General features: G+C 56.4%; 1 protein-coding gene across 8 annotated transcripts; it reads right to left on the reverse strand.

Moving 5' to 3' along the window:
- Positions 1 to 8528: 8528 nt before the first annotated feature.
- On the reverse strand, positions 8529 to 25702 carry GPRC5C (G protein-coupled receptor class C group 5 member C). 8 transcript variants are annotated; one of them, XM_042256435.2, is made up of 5 exons: positions 25384 to 25702; positions 16617 to 17702; positions 13737 to 13831; positions 11491 to 11632; positions 8529 to 9872 (listed from the first exon to the last, which is right to left on the reverse strand). In XM_042256435.2, exons 2-5 carry the CDS (start codon positions 17668 to 17670, stop codon positions 9853 to 9855), a joined length of 1311 nt encoding a protein of 436 aa, XP_042112369.1. In that variant the 5' UTR covers positions 17671 to 17702; positions 25384 to 25702; the 3' UTR covers positions 8529 to 9852. The 8 variants fall into 8 exon arrangements, with proteins under 8 accessions (XP_042112369.1, XP_014954458.2, XP_042112368.1 ...); XM_015098972.4 differs by having other exon boundaries at positions 11477 to 11632; XM_042256434.2 differs by lacking the exon at positions 25384 to 25702 and adding an exon at positions 24445 to 24498.
- Positions 25703 to 27366: the final 1664 nt, after the last annotated feature.

The raw sequence follows: 27366 nt of genomic DNA on the forward strand, positions 1-27366 counted from the left end.
TCCTCCTGGAGGTCCTGACTCGGTCCCCAGAGCCCCCCTCCCCTGCTGAGATGTCCAAGGGTGGCCAGAAAACCTTCCCCTGGTCACCGCTAGGACATGGGGGCAGGATGGCCATCTGCAAAGATCCCTCCTCTCTCTACAGCCATACCACCCTGAGCATGTCCAGTCTCGTCCGAAAAGACCCCTCCTCCGTGCCTTGCACCCTGGAAATGCCGGGGTGGGGGCTCTCCCTCCTGCCAGGCAAGGTTGAACTTCCTTCATAATCTCAATGAGCCTGAAACTGGTCAAGAGGACCACGGTCCCTTGTGGCCTCCGGTTGGAATAGGGCCCTGTGTACAAGTTTCACCTCCTTGGAGGACGGGATCTTTAACTACCCACCCAGGTGGTCTTGGGCTGAGAGCTGGTGAATGATGCTCCCTCCTGGTGTGGCCGACACTTGACCGAGGTTCTCTGGGCTCTGGATGGGGAGATGCCCATAGCTTTTAAGGCTTTCGTTGTAGGCAACAGTGGGTTGCAGATATATCCAATCACAGCTCTCTTACCTCACTTGGGATGCTGTGGGGGGTGAGGGGTGGGCAGCCCCTTCCCTGTTCTTTTATTGACACATGAAGGCCAAGGATGCAGCTTCCTAAACAGAGACTTTCCATGTAACGTGTGCTCAGTGTCTGCCCTCCCTCGACCCAGATCTGTAGCCCGTATCTGGGAAGAGGCACAAGGATGTCAACATTCTTGGCTTACGGACAAGCGAGATAATTGTCTTCCTTTATTTATTAATGCCATCTGCTTTCCTGGAGGAGGGAAAAAAAAATCTCAGCGGGGTGGTGCCAGGGAGTCTCAACCTCCAGGCAGGGGCACCCAGCCCAGAGGGAACCAAGTGAAGTATGCACGCACGGGGCGCTTGAAACAAAATGAGTGTCTGCAAGTCCCTGCTGACTGAGAAAAGACACATTCTCTGACTCACTTTCAACCTTCGAGTTAAAGCCTAAGCTAAATAGTGGTAATATCTTGGCTTACGAAGAGATTTTCTTGGCAAGAATTTTGGTTTCGTGCTATATTTGTGAATTAGAGAATAGCTGTTAGTCATTATTTTATGGATAACTAATTTGCATATGATTGGTTACAAATAAAACCTACTAGAATCCAAAACCAAAAAGGCTTCATTATGCACCCAGTCCCTTTCTGGGGTCCTTTTCGTCAAGCTGCCCCAGCATATAGTCCACCCTCCTCAACCTCCAGGAGGGTATGGGAAGGATTGCATCTCCCCACCCCCTGAATCCATATGGTGAAGGAAGTCCTAGGGCCTCAGAAGGAGACATGATTTGGAGAGACTCTCCTTACAGGAGCGATCAAGTTGACATGAAGTCGTGAGGGTGACCCCTGGCCCAATATGACTGGTGCCCCCTTGAAGAGGGGACATCTGGACTCAGACACACACAGAGGGAACACGTGATGAGACAGAGAGGAGATGGCTGTCAGCCCGCCAAGGGGAGCCTGGAACAGGCCTTTCCCTTGCAGCTTCAGGTGGGACCAGGCCTCCTGACTCCCTTCATTTTCCTTTGGTTGCCCTGCACAGCGTAGCCTTTGCTGGTGGCTCAGGGATAAAGAATCTGTCTGCAATGCAGGAGCCGCCGGAGACACAGGTTTGATCCCTGGGCCGGGAAGATCCCCTGGAGAAGGGAATGGCTATGCACTCCAGTTTTCTTGCCGAGACAATCGCCTGAGCAGAGGAGCCTGGTGGGCTACAGTCCATGGGGTCACAAAGTGCTGGACACGACTGAAGCGACTTAGCATACATGCACACACACAGCACGTGGGATCTTAATTCCTCGACTAGGGATGGAACTTGCAGTCCCTGCAGTGGAGTCTCGAAGTCTTAACCACTGGACCACCAGCGAAGTCCCTCGTCGCCATGATTTTGGACTTCTGGGCTCCAGAACCATGAGATGATACATTTCTGTTAAGTTGCCCAGTCTGTGGTACTTTAGCATATGGTGAAGCAGCAAATATATCAGATTCCCTACTCACTGGCCCCCGTGGAGAAGGGACCTTCCGATGACTCGCAAACTCCCCTGTTGGCCTTGGTGATTCTGACCAAGGAAGAGACCCCCTCGCCCCACCCAGGCGGGTCCCCTGGGCTCCACTTTCCGGTCTGACCACCTCCCCCAGGGAAGCCCTCAGCCCCAACACAGGTACTTGGACACCTGCACACTTATGGGTAACCGTCCTTGCAGCCCAAGAGTTGCGCAGCACCTTACAGAAACGGTCAAGTGGCTGTAGAAATCACACGGGCGGTGGGCGGTAGTGTAAGTCCCAGAGACGTCTGATTCGGAGCTCAAGGGACACCCAGAGACGGAGTTCACAGGTCTGAGGTGTTAGGAGGATCGTGTACATGACGGAGTTCAGTTCGGAAGCAGATGGCAGTGAGCCTGATAGCAGGGGACAGCCTTTCACAAATACTGATGAAGAACTAAAGAATGAATGGGGGACTCCCTGGTGGTCCAGTGACAAGGCTCCACCTCCCAGTGCAGGCGGCCCGGATGGGATCCCTGGGAGCGGCACTAGATCCCACGTGCCCTAACTAAGAGTTCACATGCCACAGCTAAAAATCCTGCCTGCCACAGCTAAGACCTGGAACAGCGGAATAAATCAATGACAATATATTTTTTTAAATGAATGAATGAATGAACCAGCTGAATGTTGTTCCCAAGTCTGTTCCCATGCCGTCTGGACACGGCATGTTTTATAACCACGAGCTAGCTACACACAGAAACACTGCAAAGAGCATACCAACCGGTGCCGTGAATATCACATCCTGAGTTCTCCGAATTGCAATTATTTAGCAAGGAGGGGTGGGGTGGGCGTGGGGAGGGTGGGTCCCATGCCCCTACGTGCAAAGAACACACACAGTCTTCCCTAGGGCCTCAGCCTAAGCCGTCTCAAAAATAAACTCCCCAGGGAAGAATGTAATGGAAAAAGTAGGCAGGGTGAGGGAAGCTTATCTTTCTCTGTGACTTTGCAGAGTGGCCTCCGTGAGGGCAGGGCAGGGACCACACAGGCCCGTGGGAAGAGAGGCAACTGCAGGGGAAGTTCACTTTGGGGCATCTTTTCTTTCTTTCAGATCAATTTTTTTTTTAAATATGTAATTTATTTTTGGAACTTCCCAGGAGGTCCAGTGGCTAGAACTGGACCCAGTGCGCTCCCAGTGCAGGGGGCCCGGGTGGGATCCCTGGTCAGGGAACAAGATCCCACATGCTGCAACGAAGTCAAATAAATTAAATAATAAATATGTTTAATTAAAAAAATAAAAATATGTAATTTATTTTCTTGGGGAAGGAAAGAATGAGAAGAAGGAGGAAAGGAAGGGACAGGAAGGAGAGAGAGAAAAGCAGTGAAAAGTCTTCCTGTCCTTCATCTGCCTGGTCCCAGGGACCCAACTCCTCTTTAATCTGCTATGATGTCTCTTTATGCAAATACAGGAAAATATGGATACAGGGAAAGAAAAAAAGTGAAAGTCACTCAGTTATGTCCGACTCTGCAACCCCACGGAGAAGTCCATGGAATTCTCCAGGCCAGAACACTGGAGAAGGTAGCCTATACTAGAGAGAGGTCTCCCGCATTGCAGGCCGATTCTTTACCAGATGAGCCACCAGGGAGGCCCAGGGCCCAGCAAAACTCCCCTCTCCAGGCTGGGGCTGGAGCCTTTTGAAAATTCTACTTTGCATGTGGTCGGGGGCGGGGGTGGGGGGGGAACGTGGGGGGTGGGGTGGGGACCGGCCAGGAGTGCCGTCCCGCCCTTCTCTGTCCTTCCTGTTTGTGCCGACCAGCCCCAAAGGGGCCTGCTTAAGGAGCCCAACAGAGTCGCCTCCAGGCGGGACCGAGTCACTTTTTGTCCCTTGAAAACCGCTTTCCCCTACCCTCTACCTCCACGTGTGTCCGTGTGTGTGTGTGTGTGTGCGCGCACAGGCGTGCATAAGAGGTTGTCTGGTGTTTTGCCTGTGGAGAGAGGGGCTCCCCAGGTGGCACAGTGGTAAAGAAGCTGCCTGTCAACTCAGGAGGTACAGGAGACACAGGTTTGATCCCTGGGTGGGGAAGATCCCCTGGAGGAGGAAATAGCAACCGGTTTCAGTATACCTGCCTGGCAGAGGAGCCTGGAGGGCTACAGGTCGCCAAGAGTCAGACATGACTGAGCAACTGAGTACACTCAGGCACACATGTGGAAGGGGAACAGAGGCTGAGCCCGGCCTCATCTGGTTGACCCCAAAGACGGGTCCACAGCAAAGCCCCTGCCGACGGGGACGCCCCTCCTGACAGCCCAGGCTCAGCCCCCTAAGCCCCCTCCGCAGATCCTCTCTGTGAGCCGGAAGCTGCCCAATGGATGGACGTGCCCTGTAAGTCTCCTTCTGGTGCCCGGACTACACTGACTGCTAATGACCGGAAAACATCTGGGTCTCCCACACCTCGGGTCCCAGGGCCTTCTGCTCAACACCCGCTCAAGGAGGAGCGGAGAAGGGCTCCCACAGTGAGAGGAGGTGGCTGGGCACATGCTGCCTGAATGCTGTCAGCTGAGGGTCAGTGTCCTCAGGCTGGCCTGAAGCACCTGTAAAACAGCTGGGGGAGGGGAAGCCCAGCAAAGGCAGAGCCCTGGACTTGCGGGGGCGGTCGGGGGTGGGGGGGAGGGGAAAACCCCCAGCTTCAAAGCCAGTGTCCAGGAGCCTGGCTGGATGCCCACTGAAGCACCCCAGAGGAGCGACTCTCAACCCAGGAGTCTGCCTCCAGGGGACACTGGGCAATGTCTGGAGACATTAGCGGAGGTGGGGAGTGGGGGTGGGGGAGGAGAGGAGGGGGTGGAGGGGCGGGCATCTAGACGTGGAGGCCAGGGATGGGCCCCGAGTCCTCCCTGGATAGCACGGCTCCCACCGCAGACAATGATCTGGCCTGGCAGTCTGGGAAATCCTCCCCCAAAGGCAAGGCGGGCGCGAGGCGAGGCTCCCCGGGGCCTCATCACACCCACCCGTCCGAGCTTCCTGAGCCCAGGAAGGCGACTTCTCTAGGGAACAAGCCCCCGCGTCGCGCTGGGCCCAAAGACACAGGCATGAACGCTGTATCTCACAGATGCCGGGCTGGGTGATCGGCTCGCAGCCAGGGAGGGGACGGAGAAAAGGTCCCCAGAGGGGAGGCTGAGTGGAACGCCTGGATCTTGGCCGGGCCGGGCCCTGAAGGCAGAGAAGAGGCAGGACCTGCCGGCCCCAGACGGGCGGGCCGTCCGCCCAGCCGACGACACCGGTGGAGCCAGCGGGTCCGGGCCTGCTGCCCCCGCGGCGGCGATCGCGTAGCGGAGGTGTCGGGGTGGGGCTGGGGGTGGGGAACCGGAGGCGCCCCGGGGTGGCTGGGGGCGGGGGGCGGGCCCGCACGGAGAGTGACGTCGGCACGCCCGAGGCTCGCCTCCACCCCCTCCGCCCGCCGCCCCAGGTGCGTGGGAGACAGCAGGGCGTCTGCGGAATTCGGAATCGGGAGCCTGCCTCCCTGCGCCCCCCAGCACCTCCCCCAGGGGGGCAGGGCCGGAGAGGCGGGACATGGGGGCAGAGAGCGGGCTAGAATTCCAGAGGTACCCTCCCACAGCGCCCCAGCCTCCCACACCCAGGGCCTCCGCTCCAGGCACGGCCAGGCAGTGGTGACCCTGAATCTGAACAGTCCTCCAGACCTTGAGAGCTTCCCTGGGGGCTCAGACGGTAAAGCGGCTGCCTGCAATGCGGGAGACCAGGGTTCCATCCCTGCGTCGGGAAGATCCCCCGGAGGAGGGCATGGCAACCCACTCCAGTGTTCTTGCCTGGAGAATCCCATGGACTGAGGAGCCTGGGGGCAGTGGTCCATAGGGTCACAAACAGTCGGATATGACTGAGCGACTTCAGTTTCAGTTTCCAGACTTGAGTCGAGGCCCCAGGGCTCACCTTCAGCGCAGTCTTGTGGTTTCCGGGTCCTCTTATTCAACAGCTGGCGTCCCTTCAGTCAGGGCTTAGGCAGAGCTGGAGGCTCAGGGTCTATTTTACAAATGAGGTGAACCAAGCAGGGTCAGGGGACCTGCCCGGGGTCGGGGAGCTAATAAGAACCTGCTCCACCGCAGGAGGAGCCTCGTTGACAGCAGAGGTGCTGACTTGGGGGGCTGGCAGGAGGGGGCTGCTTGGTGAAAGTCTAATCTCTCCACCTAATGCCAGCTCGGAGCTAGGATGGAACCACCGTCACCATACCCACTCCAGCCCCTGGGTCTGACCTGGGGACAGAGGAGTGAGGCTGAGAGCCCCTAGCCGGCAGGGATCAGATCTTTCCTTTGGGGTCCCCAGGAGCTAAGTAAGCATTTGCTTATGGACTGAAAGCTGTTCAGTCCTAGTTCTTCAGCCTGACTCCTTGACTTCCTGTGCCCAGGGGACCCTCTTAACACTGTGGTAGCCAGCCCCTGCCATCTGGGCCCTGCCCAGGTCTGGCCCTCTCCACTCTCAGCAGCCTGCTGTTCCACCCACTGGGCGCCCATGAGAGATGGCCGAGGAAGTACGTGCCACCTTCTAATGGTGCTGCTGCTACTGCTGCTAAGTTGCTTCAGTCGTGTCTGACTCTGTGCGACCCCATCCCTGGGATTCTCCAGGCAAGAACACTGTTGTGGGTTGCCATTTCCTTCTCCAATGCATGAAAGTGAAAAGTGAAAGGGAAGTCGCTCAGTCGTGTCCGACTCTTAGCAACCCCATGGACTGCAGCCTACCAGGCTCCGCCGTCCATGGGATTTTCCAGGCAAGAGTGCTGGAGTGGGGTGCCATAAGGGTAGAAGATGGCAAAAACTGGCCTAGAGAGCAGCCTGTCTGGGCAGGGAACACTAGACCAGCGTATATGGCGATGACTTCCATGGAGTGACCTTGAGGAGCTCAATACTAAATATGAATGCAGAGTGTTACACTTCCATTTTACAGATGAGGAGACCGAGGGAGGGTCAGGAGAGCTGCCCAGCGTCACACAATTAGTGAGCAAGATCCGGATCTGAGCCCATGGCTGTTTCATTCCTGGGACTCTTCTTTCCTCTGCGGTCGTCTCCTGCTACAAGCGAGCAACTGGCCCCTGGCCCCCACCCCTTGCTGGAAGGTACCGATGCCCCTGTCTGTCACCCACATCCCAGAGGGTCCCACCGCCCCAGCCTCTGCTCGTCAGCTGCCTTCCCTCAAGGAGACTGAGGTCAGAGCCCTGCCCTGAGCCTGGGGAGGATGAGGTCAGAGCATTACCGGGCTGATGCAGGTGCTAAATAATTCATACAGTGCTGTGAGCAGGGGCTGCAGCTTCCGGGAGGGCCCAGAGTGCAGACGGCAGGCAGGAAACAAAGTCTGGTCACTCTCATCTGTGGCTGAGCATCCAGGTCCCCCTGGGGCTGGAAGTGCTAGGCTGGGTGAGAACGGATTCGAGGGCTGATGGACCCTTCCTGGCCCCGTGACCACGGGCGAGTCATTTAACCTGTGCCTTGCTCCTACAGAAACTGTGAGGTACCCTGAACAAGTCTGGGGACCACGTGTGTAAACTGCATGTGGACGGTTGTGCTCGGCAGGTCCTCCTGACTCAGGGGAGGTTTTGCTCCTCCCTGGCTCCAGCTCATTTTTCCATGAGCCCAGAATTTCACCCAGTGATGCCCCCTCCCCGCAGCTCACCGAGCAGTAGCAGGAATTAAGACAAAGGTGGGTGCCCTCTCTTGCCCCATCCTTGCACCACCAGGCCTTGCTTGCTGTGTTTAGGGGGAGAAGGGGAGAGCGGAGAGACAGTGATCTTGGGTCTGGCTGGTTTGGGAGGCCTGGTCTCTCCTTAGAATAAATCCCCAACCAAGAAAAAAATTCGGTTAGAATCAAGCAGTCTTTGTTAGTCTAGAAGGCAAGGAGTCAAATTCAAAATATTAACAAATTCCAGAAAAAGTTATTTTTTTTGGCCCGCCTCGAGGCATGCGGGATCCTAGTTCCCTGACTAGGTTCGAACCCACGCCCCCTGCAATGGGAGCACAGAGTCCTAACCACTGGACTGCCAGGGAAGTCCCAGAAAAATCCTTAATGAACATACAGGGATTGTGCAGTATTGGCTTCCCTGGTAGCTCAGTTGGTAAAGAATCCGCCTGCAATGCGGGAGACCTGGGTTCGGTCCCCAAACGGAGAATAAGTTCATTTAATCCTGAACAGTGACGAAGCCATAACTGCTCCACATGATTTGACAGAGATGGATGTGCAATCTACATAGGTGCCCCCTGCACCCGGCTCGGGCCTATGCTGGTTTTTTCCATTTGAGGTTTGTGTATGATGCAGCTGGACCACCTGGGCCAAGACTGGAAGCAGCAGGGCCACCGGGTATTCTCACATCCGGGAAGGTCTGCATCGGTCAGGAGCCTATCCCTGCTCGAGCCTCACCCACCACAAGCCCCCAGGGGACTCAGACTCTGAACAAACCCACATTCACTGCCGGCGGCTCCCCGTGGCTGCTTGGCGCTGCCAGAACTCACACATGAGACTATCAGCTCAAAATGCAAGACAGAGCCTTTATTCACGATGAGGTTTTGGGGCCACTAACCTAGATCGCGAGGAATCAGGTGCACAGAGCTCCCCTCTTCCTTTTCATCAGAGTAAGTTATACTCCCTTCCTGGAACCGGGCAGCCCAGTGCAAGGATCAGTGAATGGTGAGGGGGTTGTCACACTTGGGGTACAGACCTACTCTCTGCAGGGTCTGTTCAACCAACTTAGCCTTCTAGAAATACCCCAGTGACAAAAGCAGAGATGCTAGGGTTAGGAGGGTGCCACCAGGGGGCTGTGGGATTGCCCTCGGAGTCAGCACCTGCCTTGGGCTCGCTCCATCTCCGCACACAGAGGTGAGCTCCACAGGTACACCTGGCGTGGGCTCCTTGGATGAGCCAGCGGTGGTACCCAAGGGCAGGAGGAAACCACAGAGATGACACGACAGAGATCTCCTTCCCCCGAGTCTGAAGCTGTGTGCACATCCTTGTTGGTGCCAGCCTCGTTCAGGTCCCAAGGATGCCCCCGCTCCCCTTGGTGGCTGTCAGGCCCTGATGGAGCAAGTCGTGGGTGAGGATGGCAGCACCAGCCCTTCCGGGTGCCCAAGGTGAGGTAGACACCCGCCATCTGCTCATCAGGAAGTGGCACAATCTTCGGTCGTGGATGTCGCTTATCTAAGGGACTGTCCCAAGTCCCACAAGTCTGTCCTGGGAGAGGCCCAGGACTCTCCATTCATCCCTGAGAATGCAGCCCCACTCCCACCTTGTGTCTTGACGGGACCCAGTTCACCGAAGGTGTGGGGTGGTGATGCTGAGGGGCTCGGAGGCCATTCAGAGAGGCACAGTCTGTCCAGGCCTCGAGGGAGCTGTGCCCAGCTCAGTGGCCTTCCACGGGCCAGGTGGTGGCAGGAGGTCCTGGTGAGAAGGACTATGGGCAGCTTCGCCATAGCTTGGCTTCACCTTGGAGCAGAGCGGGACAGACACTGAAGGGTGGCCCTGCAGGATGGTCATCTGGAGAGCCGAAGAGGGGGATGCAGGAGCTGTGTGGGGGGAGGGTGTCCAGAGGCAGGCTGGCTGTCTGCAGACCGCTCCTGCAGTCTCAAGTCCCTCCGGGACCAGGAGAGGCTGGGCTGGGTAGGAATCGGGGCGAGGGTGCCCTGAGCCCCAGCCACATCCTCAGAGTTTCACACGGCCCCCGACTCCACCGCTCCAGATGGGTGACCTCAGGGCCCTCCCAGCACCAATGAGAAAGGCCCTGCCCAGCCTGGACATACGGGAAAGAGGACATCTGAACGCCGTGTGGTCCATGGAAGAGGGCGTCTACCATCTCGTGTTATTTTGCGGGGACTGAGCCTAAAGTGACCAGAAAGAACATGTATTTGAACAACTGAAGAAAGAACAAGAACCACAAAAGCGCATCCCCGGGGGGATGGTGTAATCTGACATCGAAGGAGAAGTCCGCTTTATTTTTTCTTCTGGAAACCTTTCTCCCCCTTCCAACAGAAACGTTTTCTCTCCTATAGTTTGTGTCAGAAAGTAGCTTCTGGGGAGCTGGGGAGAAATATCCCCAAGCCCAGGAGGGGCTCACTTAGCAGACCCCTCGCAAAGCCTTGAACTGGTGTCCAAAAGTCAGAGCAAGGTTGCTTGTCTGAGCACAGGCCACTGGGACCCGCTAAAAGTCTTGAGAGCTGAAAGCAGGGCCACTTCCAGAGGCCCTGTGGTCTCTCTGGGCCAGTCCCTTACCTGTCAGGGGGAGGGGCAGGGAGCTACATTGATCACTCAGGCCCAAGACCCCGTCTAATCCTAAAATGGTCTGGCTCTGGGATTTGATTCTGGAAAAGAGAAAGTATCATCCTACCCATCTCCCAGGGTCAGCTCCAAGGATTAAAATGCACTGCTGTGGACAGGCTTTACTATAAAGGACTGAGCAAACGGGGATTTAAATTCCCGCCCAGGAGTGAAACCAACCAGAACCTGGCCAGCCCCCTCCACCTTCGTAAACAAGGGCTAGCCCTCTCTGAGTCACGCCCCAGCACACACACACTGAATGATCTGAGATGGAGCAGTGGTCCTCCACTGTATCCCGACAGATCTTCATCACTGTTTCCACAAAGAGGGGCTGAAGCCTTCCCCTACACATACACTGCACAGAACCGCCTGCTGCTAGGCTGGCCTTCCCTGCCCTCCATCCAGTAGACGGGGTCCCCAAGGAAAGTGGCCTGGTCAGACAAGCCCAGATGCCAGATGAGACCCGAGATGGGAGCCGGGCCCCAAGAGCCATCCTGATCACACAGGACACGGACCCAGGCTCAGCTGAAGACCCATTCCCTGGAGGGAAGCGTCGGCTCCTTCGCCGCATGGAAGGAGAGCTCAGCAGTGGCTTTCCTGGGACCTGGACTCAGAGGGAGGAGAAAGAGGAGACACCCACAGGCCAGGCCAGAGGGGCGGATCATCCAAGACAGAGAGCCCAGATCAGACATGACATTCCCAGAGGAAGGGTTAATAAAGCAGAAACATGTTTATTAGGCATCCGTGCTCCTCACAGAGGAACAAGGCCCAGGACAGAAGCGCCTGCGACGTCTCCCGAGGTTGCAGGAATCTCTCTGAAGACTCCAGAGAACGTAGGTGCTGGCTGGCCGCCACCCCAAGAAGAACAACACTATTTGGCTGGAGCGTGGCCACCGGAGGTGACCCTGGCAGGAAGCTAGAGCTGGCTCCTGGACTCCACAAACACTGAGGAGCAGGCAGGGGCACCGGGACACCCATCTGAACACTGGCAGACAGGAGGGTCTCCCGGGTGAGACCCAGGCCCCTGCCCTGGGCCAGCGAGGAGGGAGGGGGCTGGGGAGAGCGCGGGCTCCCGGCGGGGAGAAGACCCTCTCCAGGGGCCAGGTCCTCCAATCTGCCCGCCTCTTCCAGGGGCTGGCTCAGTCCCACACATAGGGGTTTCTAAACACCTGAGAGCTCTTGCCTTCCTTGGGCAGCGTGGCCTCCTGGCGGCTGTGGGCCGTGTAGATGTCCTCAGCCCGCAGGGTGGAGTTGGCACTGCCAGTCACCTGGCTGTTGGCGGTGGCCCGCGGGAGGATGACATCGTACGCTCCAGCTCCATCGGACTGGAAGGAAGAACAGGCGGTCTCACAGCCGGTTCCGCCGGGGCGGATGTGCAAACAGTCGGCTTCCTGCGGGCCGTGCCTGCCAGCTTCCCCGCCCCTCCCCATCACCACCCGTCCCCACCCTGAGCTGGGCCTGGGATGGTGACTCTAAGTCTGGAGCCGAAGGGGCTGCCCTCTGACCTCCAGCCCCTTATCTCACCCTGAAGAGGGCTGGGCAGCGAAACGAGGCTCCAGTTGCCTCCAATGGTCCGGGGGCTTCGCGCAGGGGGAGGTTCCTCCTCTCAAGCCCCATCCCACTCCCTATACCGTGGGGCCCAAAGGAGGGTGAGCCAGGCTGAGCTCCTATGACCCAACCCACTCTGCTTCCTCTGGGGGTCTTTCCTGAGCCCCACCAATGAGGCCACATCCCCCACAGCATCGCAGCTGGTGTGCAGGGCCCAGGACACTCTTCTGTCCGGCCCTAGATATCACATGTTTAGCAGTCTAATTTAGAGACTTAAAACCCTGGTGGTTTGGGGCTGGCGAGTTTTAAGTTTTGGAGACTTAAAAATCCAAATTCGTGGCCTGGATCCTGGTCAGAGCAGCACTGATTCTGTTCCTGGGTGGGCGAGGCTGAGGCGTTGTTCCCAGGGCCCACCCTGCAAGGAACGTGAGCCCCACCAGCCTCATCTCCAGGCAGAGAGCCGCCACCAAAGCCCTGTAGCTCGGGGGCGGCAGCTCTTCCACATACTCAAACCTGGAGGCCGGGGGATGGGGGTGGGGGAGGGTCCTGAGGGGGGAGGTCCTCCCACCCCTTTACTATCTGCCCTCCCCCGCCCCTTGTAGCTCCTAGAACATCGAGACCCTCGGTTCTCAAGCCTGGCTGTGCATCACAATCACCTGAACTGCTGAGCCACAAGCACACCTAGGGGGCCCCACCCCGAGGCGAGCTGGTCACTGTTCAATGACCCTGATCTGTGACGGCAGCAGATTTCCACGGTCACTCCTACTGTGACTTGGGTAACTCCACGTAATCAAGGTGACGTCACTGAAGCGATGCTAATCATCGGCTCCATCACACCACCGGCCCTTGTATTTTTAGTAAGTTCCAGGTGATGTAGGAGCCTGGTGGGTTCCAGTTGACTGGGTTGCAAAGAGTGGGACCCAGCTGAGCACACACACAGGTGATGGGAGTGGTGGGGGTCAAGGGACCATGGTTTTAGAGCCACTATGAGATAAAATATCTGTTCATCCAAAGTCTTCCTGAAGGAGTGGGGCTCAATGCACATGGGTAGAGGGGGGGGGCAGGCAGGGGACCCTGGGCGTCTGGGGGCTGGCAAACCCTGCTCCCACCCTTCCGAGATTCCTCTGCCCTCCCAGTTCCTGGCCACGGTCTGCTCTCGCAGGACACAGGTTCAGGCCCGGAGAGAGCCCAGGACTGGAAGTGTGGGGTGCCCTGGCTTCACCCAGCCCCCAGGGCTCCAGGCGGGGAGAGGATGAGAACGCCACCCCACTGACCTCCCTGCTTCCTGTTCCCAGCCTCCTGCCAAGGGGGGTCACTGACCTCTCTGCAGAGTGACTGCCAGCCAGCCGGGGAGGAGGAACACCAATGGAGTAAGACTCTAACCCTCCGGCTTCCTGTTCCCACCCCCCTCCCTTGGCTAAGGGAGCATCTGGTTTCCAGAACCCAGGGGAGGTGTGAAGCTGAGAGTGGCTGCCTGCTGGCGGGGGGAGGGGAGCTGGGGGCCCTCCTGGGACAGCTGTGGTTGCGGAGTCAGGATCTACCCAGACCTGCCCTGTGCACCTCTGTCAACCAGGAATGCACATACCTGGCTGAGGCCCCCTTGTCCCTGCATGGGGGACAGCTAGCGGCTCCCATCAGTGTAGAGAGAGACCATTCTGAGCATCTAGCCTCAAGGGGTTGTGTGATACCCTGATGACACGGGGCAGGGAGGCCCCGCCGCAGGGATTGTCACTCCCAGGAAAATGGCATTGGAGGCCCTGGGTTCCCCAAGGCTGACCCATCGGACGCAGAGCCAGCCTTCTCCCTGCTGCCTCCACCCACCCTGCCGGCACTGGCCCCCTGGCTCCAGCAGGGTCACAGGGACCCGGGGACTCCACTCACCGGGGCTTTGTGCATCAGGGTCATCTCAGTGGGCTGGTACATACTGGTCAGCAGCTGTCCGTTGTACCCGCTGTATGGTGACACCGGTCTCTTAGCTGCAAGGAGACATAGGTGCTGCTCCAGGGCTGGTCTCTCAGCTCCCTTTCCCACTCTCAAGGGAGGCTCCCCAGGGAGCAGGGAGACGGACCGGTGGCGGGGACTGGGCCAGCCCTGGGCGCGAGGCTGTAGGTGTGGGGCCCCCCCACTGGAGCCCAGCATCTCTTTGTTTGGAGGCACAGAGAGCATGATGTTTACCTTCCCCTCGGGTTTTCCTGCAGCACAAGACCCCTTCCTACCAAAAAACGCTCCATCAGCAACCTTCACATCCCTGTCCGCCCTCTGGGGCCAGAGGCCAAGACAGGCACACGGACCTTCGGCAGCCTTCCAAGGTGGCCAGCCTCCAGCTCTGGCCTCTCCCGCTGCGGGCCAGCTGCCAGGTGCCGGGGTAAATACAGCAGGGAGCCCACCGCCTGAAAGTCTCCATGGGGCAGAGCTGGGTGCTGACCGCCCAGGACCCAGAATCCCTGCCTGCTCCCCTCAAGCCCCCCAGGGGACTGAAGGCACATCAGTGGCCTAACCCTGTGGTCCCTTGGCAAGTTTCCAGAACTATTTTCAGCTTCAGAAACACTCCCCTGTGTCTTCGGGGCTGTCGATTTCCTGACCTGTCCTGCCCTGCTGGGCGCTGGGGCCACGGAAAACTGCTGACCGTTCCTGGGGTCCGGGGGGCGGGCTAAGCCCTGGGGGCGGGGGCAGCGGATGCCGGTCTCCGGCCGGCGGATGGCCCCAAGGCTCGGAGGGACCACAATTCTATAGGGCCTCCTAAGTGCAGGGCTCACTCAATTGATTTTTCCATTTAGAAAAAAAATAAAAATAAAAGGAAAAAAACCTCTCACAGCCCCAGAAGTGTTTGTCTTGAGGACAAAGGCTGAGAACGCCTGGGCCTGACAAACAGGCAGCGGATGGAAGCCAAGGTGGGGGCGGCCACGGCTCCTCGCAACACTCATCCATGAGCCTCATCCACCGCCCCCTGCCCTGCTCCCCGAGTGGCCCCAGGCTGTGCGTGTGCCAGGGCCATCCCCGGGGCCAGGTCAAAGATCAGCGCTTGGCAGGGTGAGGATTGAGCCTTTCCCCAAAGCTGGGATCACAGGGACCTCAGCTTACAGAGAAAAGGCCGCAAGCTCTGACTCTGCATCCTCCCCGGCCTCTGACCCCTGGCAGAAGCCCCAGAGCCAGTCGTTGCTCCACAGTCAGGCAGGTCAAGTCTTAAGCCCCCAAAAGCCTCAATCAGCACAGGCCGGGGTCAGAGTCCAGGCTTTCCGGGTCAGGGCGGATGAAGGGGCTGCAGCCAGCCGGCTAAGAAAGCACACGAGATGTAGGCTATAGAGCAAGTCCGGAAAGGCTCAGGCCCTGGCGCTCGGTTCGTGCTCTGTAAACACTAGTGGTCCTGATGAGGAACGACAGAAGGCTCCTTCCTTAGGGAGCCCGGAGCGTGTCCGGACGCGTCTCTAGGAGAATGGCCACCGGCTCCTGCCTCCCAGGCTGCTCCCGAGGGGGACCTGTCCGCAGGCTGCGGGGGCTTCTCTCCCCAACTTCCTGCCACTTCCACCTCTGGGGCGCCCTTAACTCCAAAGCCCGAGGTTTTGTTCCTGCCTGGCACCCCAAGTGCTGGTTCCGGAGGAGAACCTCATCCCAGTAACAAAGAGCCAGGGCAGGAGGTTGGGGACAAGCTGGATATTGAATAGTGGGTGCTGCGTAGGTTAGCATGCGGCACACACACTTTCATGAAAAAGGGAAAATTTTTAACTGAAAAAGCTTTTAAAGGAAGTTAAGACTATGGATATGTATATAATAGAAGAAGCTCTGGAGGGATAATAATGACAGAAACGCAGTCATTGGGGAATTTCCTGGAGTTCCAGTGGTTAGAACTTTGTGTTTTCACTGCACGGGGCATGGGTTCGATGCCTGGTTGGGGAACTAAGATCTCCCATGCCACAAAGCATGGCTCAAAAAAAAACAAAAAACAAAGATGCATTAACGGAATCCTCAAAAGAATCCTATGAAATAGGAGGCACTATATTCCCCATTTTACAGATGAGGAAACTAAGGTACCTAGTGGGAAAATATCAGTCAACAGGGATCAGTTCTGTGGACAGAAGAGGAAGGAACAGGGTAGAATTAGGGAGACAGTGGAGGGTAATTTTATCCCTAATGTGTCAGATTTTACAATGAAAATACACTAATGAATTGCATGAGTATAGAGAAAAAAATCTTTTTAAAAATGGAGTTTAGGAACTTGATGGCAGAGAACTCTGGATATTCTCAGGCACCTCCCATTTTGCTCAGGAGACTAGTCCCCGGTCCTGCAATAAGTCACCTGGAATAAAAGAAGAGCTGGCAGGGATTCCTCGGCAGTCCAGTGGTTAGGACTTGGTGCTTTCACTACCATGGGCTGGGTTCAATCCCCGGTTGGGGAACTAAGATCCCACAAGCCACATGGCATAGCCAAATATTAATAATTAAAATGATTTTTTAAAAATTAGATTCATGTATAGGCATGGTTGAGTCCCTCTGCAGTTCGCCTGAAACCATTAATATCACAACACTTAATCGAATATCCCCCAATACAAAAAAAAAAAAGTCTCAAAAAAAATTTTTTTTTAAATAAAGGGGACCTTCCCGGAGAAGGAAATGGCAACCCACTCCCATATTCTTGCCTGGGAAATCCCACAGACAGAGGAGCCTGGCGGGCTACAGTCCATAAGGTCACAAGAGTCAAATATGCCAACTAAGCAACTAAGCCACCACCAAGAGGGGACCCGAGGAGGGCGTCCCGTGACCCACCTGAGGCTGGCTCGTCCATGGAAAACGCCTTGTTTTCCACAAACATGCTCTGGCCCTTTTGCTCTTTCAGAATGGTCTCGTAGCCCACGCCCCGGGTGGGGTACAGATCCCCCTGGTAGCTCTGCTCCGGGCTAGACCTGGTCACCTGGGAGACCTCCGGGATGACGTAGAAGAGGACGAAGGCCCAGGCGTTGGTGGCGAGGGCGATGGCCAGCGTGGGGTCGTCCCACGTGGGGCTGTTGTGTTGCCGGTTGCCGTAAGTGTACATGACGGTCCACACCACCCAGACGGCGATGGAGGCGGTCGTGGTGAGCAGCACGAAGACCCCGTGCTTCCGCCAGCGCTTGAAGCGGCCGCACAGGGCCGACCAGGCCCCCGTGAAGGCGCAAAGCAGCAGCAGCATCACGTAGATAAGCGCCATGACAAAGTCCGCGTTGGCGATGGCGCAGGGGGAGACGGCCACCCAGCCCGCGCTGCCGTTGCCTGGAGCGTCGCCCTCGGCGCCAGCTCCCCGCACCAGCGTGATGATGAGCCACTCCGTGTTGATGATCACCTCCACGAGGCTCAGCAGCAGGGCCACGAGGAAGATCACCCAGCCCCGGGGCCCGTGGTTCTTCCGAACCAGGAAGTGGAGGGCCAAGACGTGGGCCACCAGGCAGGAGAAGCAGATGGCAAACAGGACCCCGAAGAGGAAGCGCCGGGAGGCACAGGTGGAGAAGTCAGGCTTCACCACGCAGGCGAAGACGAGGCAGAAGAGGCCCAGGGTCCCCAGCAGGAAGAACACCTGGGTCCCTAGCAGGCTCCGCTTCTTGGTGTCCTGCACGAAGGGGAGGCTGGCCACCAGGATGATGGTGAGGACGAAGGTGGTGACGACGCCTGCCCCCGCCACGGCTTCCAAGATGATGCCCCAAGCCTCAGAGCGGTCACACAGGTTGTAATAGAGGGGGTTGAGGTCAGGGCTGCAGCCGGGCGGGGCCTGCTCCTGGGCCCGGGCCCCTGGGAGCAGGAAGAGAGGCAGTCCCAGACACGTCAGCACCGCTCTGTGGATGGCCATCCTGGATGCCAGGCCAGGCTCCAGCTGGGTCCCTAGAGACGGAGGGGAGAAAAGGCAAAATCAGTCCCTCAGGCCAGACCCCGACACACAGGGTGCTGGACCAGGGTGCATTGATCTAGGGTCTAGCCCTCTGAGCTGCTGAATCCTTTTTCCCTCTCTTTTTTATGGCAGCGCCGAGTGCCATGTGAGATCTTTGCTCCCTGGCTAAGGATCAAACTCATGCCCCCTGCAGTGGAAGTGTGGAGTCTTAACTACTGGACCACCAGGCAAGTTCCCAGAATCCTTCTTTATTTTATTCTTATTTATTTATGTATGTATTCATTTGACTGCACCAGTTGGGGCACGTGGGGGTCTTGGATCTTTTTTGTGGCACGTGAGCTCTTAATTGCAGCATGTGAGATCTAGTTCCGGGACCAGGGATCAAGCCTGGGTTCCCTGCATTGGGAGCACAGAATCTTAGCCACTGGACCGCCAGAACCCTTCTTAACACAGAACTCCTGGGACTCTTCTCAACTAACCAGACAGACAAACGAGAGGAAGCCCAGTTGTCATTCCTCTTCCCAGGCATGGAAGACGAGGAAACTGTGCTAAATTTTCACCTCCCTCCACCAATTGTAACCTGGACCCAAATATTCCCTGAGCTCTTGCAGCTAGGATGGGGGTAAGGTTTACGAGCAAGTTCACCAAGCACTCAGCTCCTCTCTGCCCCGGGACTCCCACAGTTCAGATGGCCAGCCGCTTGGCCCTCCTCTCTGTCCCTGTGATGCCCAAGGCCACAGAGAATCAGCCATGCATTCATCCACTCAGTATTTAACAAGCACCAGGAACAGGTACAAACTGCTACCAGACAGTAAAGAGATGACCGAAAAGTTGTATGTATCAACACTTTTCCCCGATGTCTTCCTACCACTGACCCTTTTTGCCCTTCATTTTCCCACTCTTAGTCCCAATGCTTCTCTTCAACACTTCTCTTCGGAATCCAAGTTCCTTGGAAGCTCAAGTTGTTAAGAGTCTCAGGGATAAAATTTAACAAATTTCCCAGCTAGGGAGTTAATGACTTAACGCAAAAATCCTCCTATGAGGCATTAACATTTTAAAAAGCAAGAACGAGGCAAGGGCAAAGCAAAACCCAAAGGAATTAATCTGTAATGGAAGACATCAAGACCCTGTAGCTAGAAGGCAAGAAGGCAGTCTTTTATTTGCACTGTGGTCAAGTAAATGGTTGGTAAACCTGCCTCTTCCTCTTACATCTTGGACCCAGGCACTTTCTAGGACAGCAACCTGGACAAGCTTTCCTGGGCTATAGTGACTACTAGCGGCTGGGAGGGGAATGGCATGATCCTCCTCCCTACCTTTCTTCTGCTTTGAAGGTGGAGGGTGGCTTTGTACACCACTAAACCAATAACCTCAGATATGCAGATGGCACCACCCTTATGGCAGAAAGTGAAGAGGAACTAAAAAGCCTCTTGATGAAAGTGAAAGAGGAGAGTGAAAAAGTTGGCCTAAAGCTCAACATTCAGAAAATGAAGATCATGGCATCCAGTCCCATCACTTCATGGGAAATAGATGGGGAAACAGTGGAAACAGTGTCAGACTTTGTTTTGGGGGTCTCCAAAATCACTGCAGATGGTGACTGCAGCCATGAAATTAAAAGAAGCTTACTCCTTGGAAGAAAAGTTATGACCATCCTAGATAGCATATTCAAAAGCAGAGACATTACTTTGCCAACTAAGGTCCGTCTAGTCAAGGCTATGGTTTTCCCAGTGGTCATGTATGGATGTGAGACTTGGACTGTGAAGAAGGCTGAGCGCCGAAGAATTGATGCTTTTGAATTGTGGTGTTGGAGGAGACTCTTGAGTCCCTTGGACTGCAAGGAGATCCAACCAGTCCGTCATAAAGGAGATCAGCCCTGGGATTTCTTTGGAAGGAATGATGCTAAAGCTGAAGCTCCAGTACTTTGGCCACCTCATGCGAAGAGTTGACTCACTGGAAAAGACTCTGATGCTGGGAGGGATTGGGGGCAGGAGAAGGGGATGACCGAGGATGAGATGGCTGGATGGCATCACTGACTCGATGGACTTGAGTCTGAGTGAACTCCGGGAGTTGGTGATGGACAGGGAGGCCTGGCGTGCTGCGATTCATGGGGTCGCAAAGAGTCAGACACGACTGAGAGACTGACTGAGCTGAACCCTTCCTCAGATGGTATTGAATCTGCCTGCAATGCACGAGACCTGGGTTCAAACCCTAGGTCGGGAAGATCCCCTGGAGAAGGGAATGGCAACCCACTCCAATATTCTTGCCTGGAGAATCCCATGGACAGAGGAGCCTGGCGGGCTACAGTCCACGGGGTCGCAGAGGAGTCGGACATGACTTATTGACTAAACAACAACAAAACCCTTTAATGTTTCCACTATTCCTGGCTAATTAATGTCTAACAGGCAAAGAAAACTGATTCTCCATAATTGATAAGGGGAAGGACACTGCTACTAAGTCAGGGAAAATAAAACTCACAAATTGAGACTAACATAATAAAAAGATCATCAACTTTCAAAGTCCTTTAAGATATCCTACAAAGTCCTTTAAGGTATCCTAAAATACCTGAAAGTATTTTAGGTCTCTCAGCGTTCCTGGCTACCACCTCATCTGTCAATTAAAGCTTGCTTTTCCCCAAACCCTGACCGTTAACTTTTAATAAATTAACAATTTTATGTGAATTTACTATATTGTTTTCCTAAATAAATGGTACCATAACGCAGCTAGTTTCGCTCGACTTCAACGCAAAAGCTTGTTTTCCCTACATCACGAGTTAAATAAGCTTTTGTAGGGGACTTTGCGTAATCGTAAATCAATAAGGCACACACTGTACTTTATTTACAATGACTAAGAAGAGAAAAAAGGAATCGGAGCGGGCTAATGGATAAGGTGTATTGAACCATTCCAGGAGATAATTTATGGATAACATGCAAAGGGATTCTAAGCACTCAAGCCTATCTTGGGTGCTTCTGCTTCATAGCCAAGCAGCTATAACTTGGGGTGAAGCTGTGGTACTGAACCCTGAGAATGGTCAGTCAGACTTAGCCTCCAGCAATCTTTGCATCTTCGAGAACTGCTCATCCCACCTCCCTCCTCCAGGTTGCAGTTTACAACAATTAAGCCCAGTAGTTCTCTGAGATGCAGTGAAAAATACAAAGATGAACAAACACAATCCCTGCCAATAATGTTATTTCAAACCAAAAAGAGAGAAAAGATAGGTCCATAAGAAAATCTCCCAAGAAGAATCAGGTAAAGAGCCACACAAAATAATCGACCTCTGGAGAGAGAAAAGTGATACAGGAACACAAAGGAGGATCCAGGGTGGAGAAGACCTCTCAACAGCACTTTATTCAGTTTCTAATCAATTTCACCAATATGTAGGTATGAACGGAGTTTGTAAAGGGAGGTTGCAGCTGGCTGGCGACAGATTAGAGACGCTCCAGGGAAGGAGTTCGGGGCACGAGTCTAAAGGCAGCAGGGGCCACCGAAGACTATTTTTTTGCACAGTGAGGGCATTACCAGGGCTGTGCTTTAAGATCTGAGTCTGGCAAAAAAGCATCGGCAATCAATTTGCTGAAGACATGTTCATCCCTGGTTAAAGATGGAGGCCAAATGTAAGGCCTAATGGAGGTTCTTACCCAAATAAAATCTAAGGTCTGGAGACTTCACTAGTAGGCCAGTGGTTCAGACTCCGCCTTGCAGTGCAGGGCGCAGGTTCGATCCCTGGTCAGGGAACTAAGATCCCATGTGCCACAGAGCAACTAAGCCTGCACTCTGGTGCTCGGGCATCACCATTACTGAGCCCGTGAGCCATAAGTGGAGAGTTGTGCACTGAAAAGGAAGATCCCTCATGCAACGAAGACCTGACACAGCCACATAAATAAATAAAGATTAAAAAAAAAATCTAAAGCCTGGTTGGATTCGGGGGAAAGGCTACTAAGCCCATGATACAAGTTCAAATCTCCTAACGGCCATTTCATTACCAAAAACCAAGCCAGCTCCCATTTAGTCCTGGGACTCCTATGTAAATCCTTCTCGGTCTGTCTCACTCTTAGAGCCATACCTGCTGGTACCCCACCAGAATCCAGCACCTCAAAGGAACTTGGGCCAGGGCCAGAGCAGCTTCACAGCCCTCACCCCAGTTTCCTTCTCACTTTGTTGTTGGTCCCAATCTTATGCTTTAAGCCTGTTGGACCCACCAACATAGGAACCTCCATGTGGTTGAATGGGGAGAGAGGGACACACCAGCTCAAGTGGGAAAACTGGGCCAGGTGGGCCTGGTTCTTGTCTACTGCCTAGGACAGCGACCCCTGGAGGCCAGTGTGAGACTTCAAGAGCTCGGCCCAGGGTCCTTCCACATCCAGGAATGCAGATTCAGTCAGTCAAGGGATGCCATATTTGAAGACGGTGGTGAGGGGGAAAGGACTTGGAGGAAACCGAACCAGCGGTGTCCAGACTCTCCACCCTGCAGCTCGCTAGAGCCTGCATTTCCAGGCTGTCTTCTGAGCCTCGATGGTTAGAATCATGTGTGTGTGCGGTGTCTCCTTTACCTGGCTTTAAGGTCTACCAGAGTGAGCGAAATGTGTTTATCTCAGCATCCCCCGCAACATCTAGTCTTTCACTGAACACAGGGGGCATTGGAAAATCGCTCACCCCCATCCCAGCCCTGCCTCTTCTTTTTAGAGTGACTGCTTCTGCTCGAAGGTTCTCTAGGACCAAGGAAGGGGACCTCCTTCCACCCTCTGAGTGCCCCCCAGACCATGGCTGCAGCCCATAATCTCGCTGCAGATTATTTTTGGGACAAAGGAGCCCTTTTGCTTCACCTCCCTGGAATCAGTTATACAAATATTTTTAACCATCTCTGAAATCGGCCTTTCCCCAGGCTCAGTCACTCTGCCCCCATCTCGGGTCTGAGTCGGCCCAATCCGGTTCCAGAACCCCCTCCTCCCTCTTCCCCTCCGCAGAGTGGTGGGCTCCGAGGCCCAGCCAGCTTCACTGGGCAAGGATGAGGCAGCCAGCCACACGCAAGCCTGAGAAACATCCTGAAAAGAGGCACCGGAGCCTCTCACGAGCTTGCCGGCCTGGTCTGTCTCCCCTGCTCAAAGGGGCAGAGGAAGATACAGACCCACAGTCAGTGGTTACCTTCAAGGGGGCCATGGCCAGGTAGAGGCTCTGCGCAGACGGCCACTGAGCAGCCTCCTTCCTCCTGCTCTGCCACCACTAAGCAGCCCACGAAGAGAGACGGGTGGACCCGCTGACAGCCTCCCACCGCCTCCCCGCCCCAGTTTAGGTCTTGCCATCTTGCTCCTCTGCTCTGGGTGCTCTGGCGTTTAAACCAACCAATAGGAGGAGTCAAAGAGGCCTGTAAGGAGCTACCTCTGCGCCCAAGTTGCTGCGGGGGGGTGAAGAGGGGGAGTTAGAGGGCTTCCGGGAACCCCAGCCTACACCCTCACACCCGAGGGTGAGCATCTGACCCCCAACTGCCTGAGCGTTCAGAAACACGTGAGTCTTCAACCCAAGGGTCCGCTCTAGAAAGCCACTCCGGAATGCGCCCCACCCCCAGCAGCATGCCCTCCCCCAGCCACACAAAAAGGCTCCGGGAGGGACCTTCCACGAGCACAAAACCCAAATTCAACACAGTCCAGTCCCAGAGTTTTAGGATCGACAGCGTGGAGTTTTCAAATGATCGCGTTTGGCGGGGTTTAAAACTGTGGATCCCGGCAGGAGCGCCGCAACTCCACCTCCTGGGCTGGGAAGGGCGCAGGAAAGCCCCTGGGTGGGGGAGGGGCGAGCCAAGGGAAAGGTTCTAGAAGCCACGATGCTAAAAGCCGCGAGTTTAACGACGGACCGAAATCCCGAACTTCGCGCAGGAGGATTCCGAGCACTCCCCTCCCTGTCCTCCCCGGGCCCGGGGTCTACACCCACGCTCCCGGGATGGCGGAGCAGAAAGAGCAGGCTGCAGCCTCTCTCCCGTTCCCTCCAGCCCCAGAAACCTGCCCTCCCGATCCACGGTCGCGGGGAGCGGAGAGGACGCCGGCCCGCAGGTCACTGTTGACCGCGGACCCGCGCAGCGCGCCTGCGAGGGCGGAGGGGACGGTCGTGCGAGACCCCGATGGTGGAGTTCGCCCTCGCCGCCAACTTGGAGCCGCGGCGCCGGGCTTCTCGCACCCCCTAGTCCCCAGCCGGCTCGGTTTGGAAAGTTTCTGCGATCGAGCGGAGTCGGAGCGGCGCCCTCCGTCCCCTGGTTCTCCCAACCCCGGGCCTCTACCCTCGCCCACTCCCCGCCAGCCAGACCCGACCCTACTCTTCCCAGCGGCCGGCGGGAGGGCGGAGCGAGCGGGCAGCAGCCCTTACCTGGGACGCGCCGCCGGCCCAGCTCCGGCGCGGCGTTTGGGGCCAACTCCAGGCGGGGCGCGAGCGCGGCTGGGAGGGACTCGGCGCAGGGCGCGGGGCCAGGCCCAACCCTGGCCTGGGGTGGTGGGGCCCTGGCGGGGGATCGGGGCGCAGGGCCTGCCTCTCAGCGGGACCCGGCGCTGGCTGCGCTCCTGCGCTCGCTGTCGCGCTGGCCTCTCCGGGCGCTCGACTCCTTTCTCCTGGCGAGGGTGGGCCGATGCCTGCATCGCCGTGACATCACCTCCATTCAGGCGCTTATCGGGCGCCCGCGGGGCTCCAGGTGCAGGCAGTCCGCTCACAAGGTAACAAAGCCCGGTCGGCCCTCCCCCCAGCCCATCCCGGACTCACCTCCCAGCTCCGACTAGACGCCCTTTCCGGCTGCGGAGGGAGATCAGAGTTTCTGGCCCAGCTGGCGGGTGGGTTGTTGCTGTTTACTGCCACGCCCCCGCACGCGGGCGCGCGCACACTCACGCGCACACCCTTGGAGGACTAGGCTTTCGCTCCCGAAAGCGGCTTGGGGAACGGCCCCGCACAGTTCGCCGGAGGGCTGTCGGTCTCCGCGAGTCCCAGCGCGCGCACACGAGCAACGCGCGGGGGCCACCTTAGTGCGTTTCTCTGGGGCGGACACCTAGCCTTTGTCACCTTCGTCCTGGCTCTCCCGCGAGACCCGCGTGGGGCAGTTCGCCGCTCCGGACTAAAGCGAGGGGCACACTCAGACGCAAAGTCGATGTCTTTGTCACGCCTTCTGCGCCCCCTGCCCTATCCGAGCTTGCATACGTGGACACAACACACACCGAGTCTTGCACGCGCGATCCTTCCCCCGCACCTGGGTCAGCTACTGTACGTAGGAGCTCCACCCCGCGCGCCTCTAAGCGCGGTGGGCCGGGCCCAGAACCACTGGGGACCGCGGGCAGAAGTATTCCTGGGTCCGACTGCCCCGCGCCTGGGTGTCCTGGGATCGTCCCGGACACGGTCCACCTTAGCGCGCGCTCCCCTCCCCGCGTCCCGGTTCCCTGTCCCGACCTGTCCCCATTAGCCTTCACGGCTCAGTTCCCCGAGGTACAGTGTTTCACCCTGCCCCCGCGGCCTCTGCGCTCCGGGACACGCCAGCCTGACCGCGGAGTCCTGCCCCTCCCTCCGCCCGGAGACTTTTCCAAAAGTTCGAGCGCCTCCCCTCCCGTACCCCACCCGACTCCCAATCGACCGGTCAGCTGGTGGCCATCCTTTCCCCTCCGGCGTCAGGGATCGGCAGAAAGGGAACTGTAGAAATGGGGAAGTGAATCCAACCTGGGATCGCCGCGGCCCAGTAAACAAGAGATTTTCCGGACACCTTGAACTGAACTTCCCGCTGGGGCTGCGGGTGGCGTGGGAGGTGGGCTGCCGCAGCGGGGCTCAGTTGGCAAGGGCGGGAGGCCCAGAGGGGCCACGGCGCACCGAGAAGGGACTGGTTGTTGGGCCTGGCTGGGGCCCAGGGGACGCGGAGGCAGGGCTGGGCGCCGGGTCTCCGGGGTGCTACTTCTCCTGACGCCGAGTTGCCTGGGGGATCGCCAGCAGAGCGCGGTCGGAGCCAGCCGGTGGCAGGGCGGCGGCTGGGCTTGCGGGTTCTGCCCGGAGCGCCCGGGAAGGGGGGGCGGGGTGGGAAGGGGAGGCGGCTGGTAGCAAGCCAGGGGGTAGCAAGATAGGGGAGGGCGCAGGGAGAAGGGAGGTACCTCCTGGGCTGTTTGTTTGCCTGCCTCAATCTATGACAACCAGAAGTCGAACTCCCTGAAACACCCAGCGCTGCCAGAGCGATAAAGCCCAGGTTTGCCTTGCCGCCTGGGCTGGCGCTGGGGCCCTGGTTTTCTAGAACTCTTTATGCGCCTGGCCTTTGCTGGCCGGCCTGGGGAGTGGGGTGAACACTGAATTGTTTCAGTTCTTTCCAGAATGAAGAGGAAGAGGGATTTGGGCTGCAGAGTTGTGACTTCAACTCCCAGGCCACTTTTCAGGGACCCTGAACAGTGAGGGTGTGCAGCCGCTTGTAAGGGCCAGACAGTGCGGACCACCCTGAAAGGGGGAGCTGAAAGAGCTCCCTGAAGCCGACTCTGGCCTCTGACTTTGTTGTTGTTTAGTTGGAGGCTGACCCCGTGGGCTGTAGCCCACCAGGCTTGTCTGTCCTTCACTATCTCCTGGACTTTGCTTAGATTCCTTTCTGTTGAGTTGGTGATGCTATCTAACCATCTCATCCTCGGTGGTCCCCTCCTTCTTTTGCTCTGGCTAGCTTTCATTAACTAGGCAACCAATGCTGAAACCAGTTTGATGAGAGGGGTCCCTCATTAGCATATGTTTAAAGCCAGTTCAGAGAAGGAAATGGTAACCCACTCCAGTATTCTTGCCTAGAAAATCCCATGGACCAAGGAGTCTGGCTGCAGCCCATGGGGTCACAAAGAGTTCAACAGGACTAAACAGCTGAACAACAAAGCCAGTTCAGGACTCCTCTGGCAGTTGAATGGTTAAGTTTTGGCTCTTAATATTCAGGGGGCACAGATTTCAACCCTGGTGGAAGAACAAAGATACCGCATGTCACATGGTGCAGTCAAATATGTATATATATATTATATACCATATACCATCATATTAACACCAATATATACCATACTATGTATATGTATCAGTTCAGTTCAGTCGCTCAGTCGTGTCTGACTGTTTGCGACCCCATGAATCGCAGCACACCAGGCCTCCCTGTCCATCACTAACTCCCGGAGTTCACTCAGACTCACGTCCATCGAGTCAGTGATGCCATCCAGCCATCTCATCCTCGGTCGTCCCCTTCTCCTGCCCCCAATCCCTCCCAGCATCAGGGTCTTTTCCAGTGAGTCAACTCTTCGCATGAGGTGGCCAAAGTACTGGAGCTTCAGCTTTAGCATCATTCCTTCCAAAGAACACCCAGGACCAATCTCCTTTAGAATGGACTGGTTCGATCTCCTTGCGGTCCAGGGGACTCTCAAGAGTCTTCTCCAACACCACAGTTCAAAAGCATCAATTCTTCGGCGCTCAGCCTTCTACACAGTCCAACTCTCACATCCATACATGACCACAGGAAAAACCATAGCCTTGACTAGATGGACTTTTGTTGGCAAAGTAATGTCTCTGCTTTTGAATATACTATCTAGGTTGGTCATAACTTTCCTTCCGAGGAGTAAGCGTCTTTTAATTTCATGGCTGCAATCACAATCTGCAGTGATTTTGGAGCCCCCCAAAATCAAGTCTGACACTGTTTCCACTGTTTCCCCA

The sequence above is a fragment of the Ovis aries genome, chromosome 11, assembly GCF_016772045.2.
Source record: "Ovis aries strain OAR_USU_Benz2616 breed Rambouillet chromosome 11, ARS-UI_Ramb_v3.0, whole genome shotgun sequence".
In the NCBI taxonomy this organism is placed as follows: Eukaryota; Metazoa; Chordata; class Mammalia; order Artiodactyla; family Bovidae; genus Ovis; species Ovis aries.

Excerpts from the sequence above, each read along its gene's own strand:
- GPRC5C (XM_015098972.4), bottom strand. The coding sequence starts at position 17,670 with ATGGCCATCCACAGAGCGGTGCTGACGTGTCTGGGACTGCCTCTCTTC. Across the intron at positions 11,633-13,736 it reads CCCTGATGCACAAAGCCCCG|TCCGATGGAGCTGGAGCGTA; the intron begins GTGAGTGGAGTC and ends TCTTCCTTCCAG. Across the intron at positions 9,873-11,476 it reads AGGAAGGCAAGAGCTCTCAG|GCTCAGTCCCCGCAAAATAA; the intron begins GTGTTTAGAAAC and ends TGGTCACTTTAG.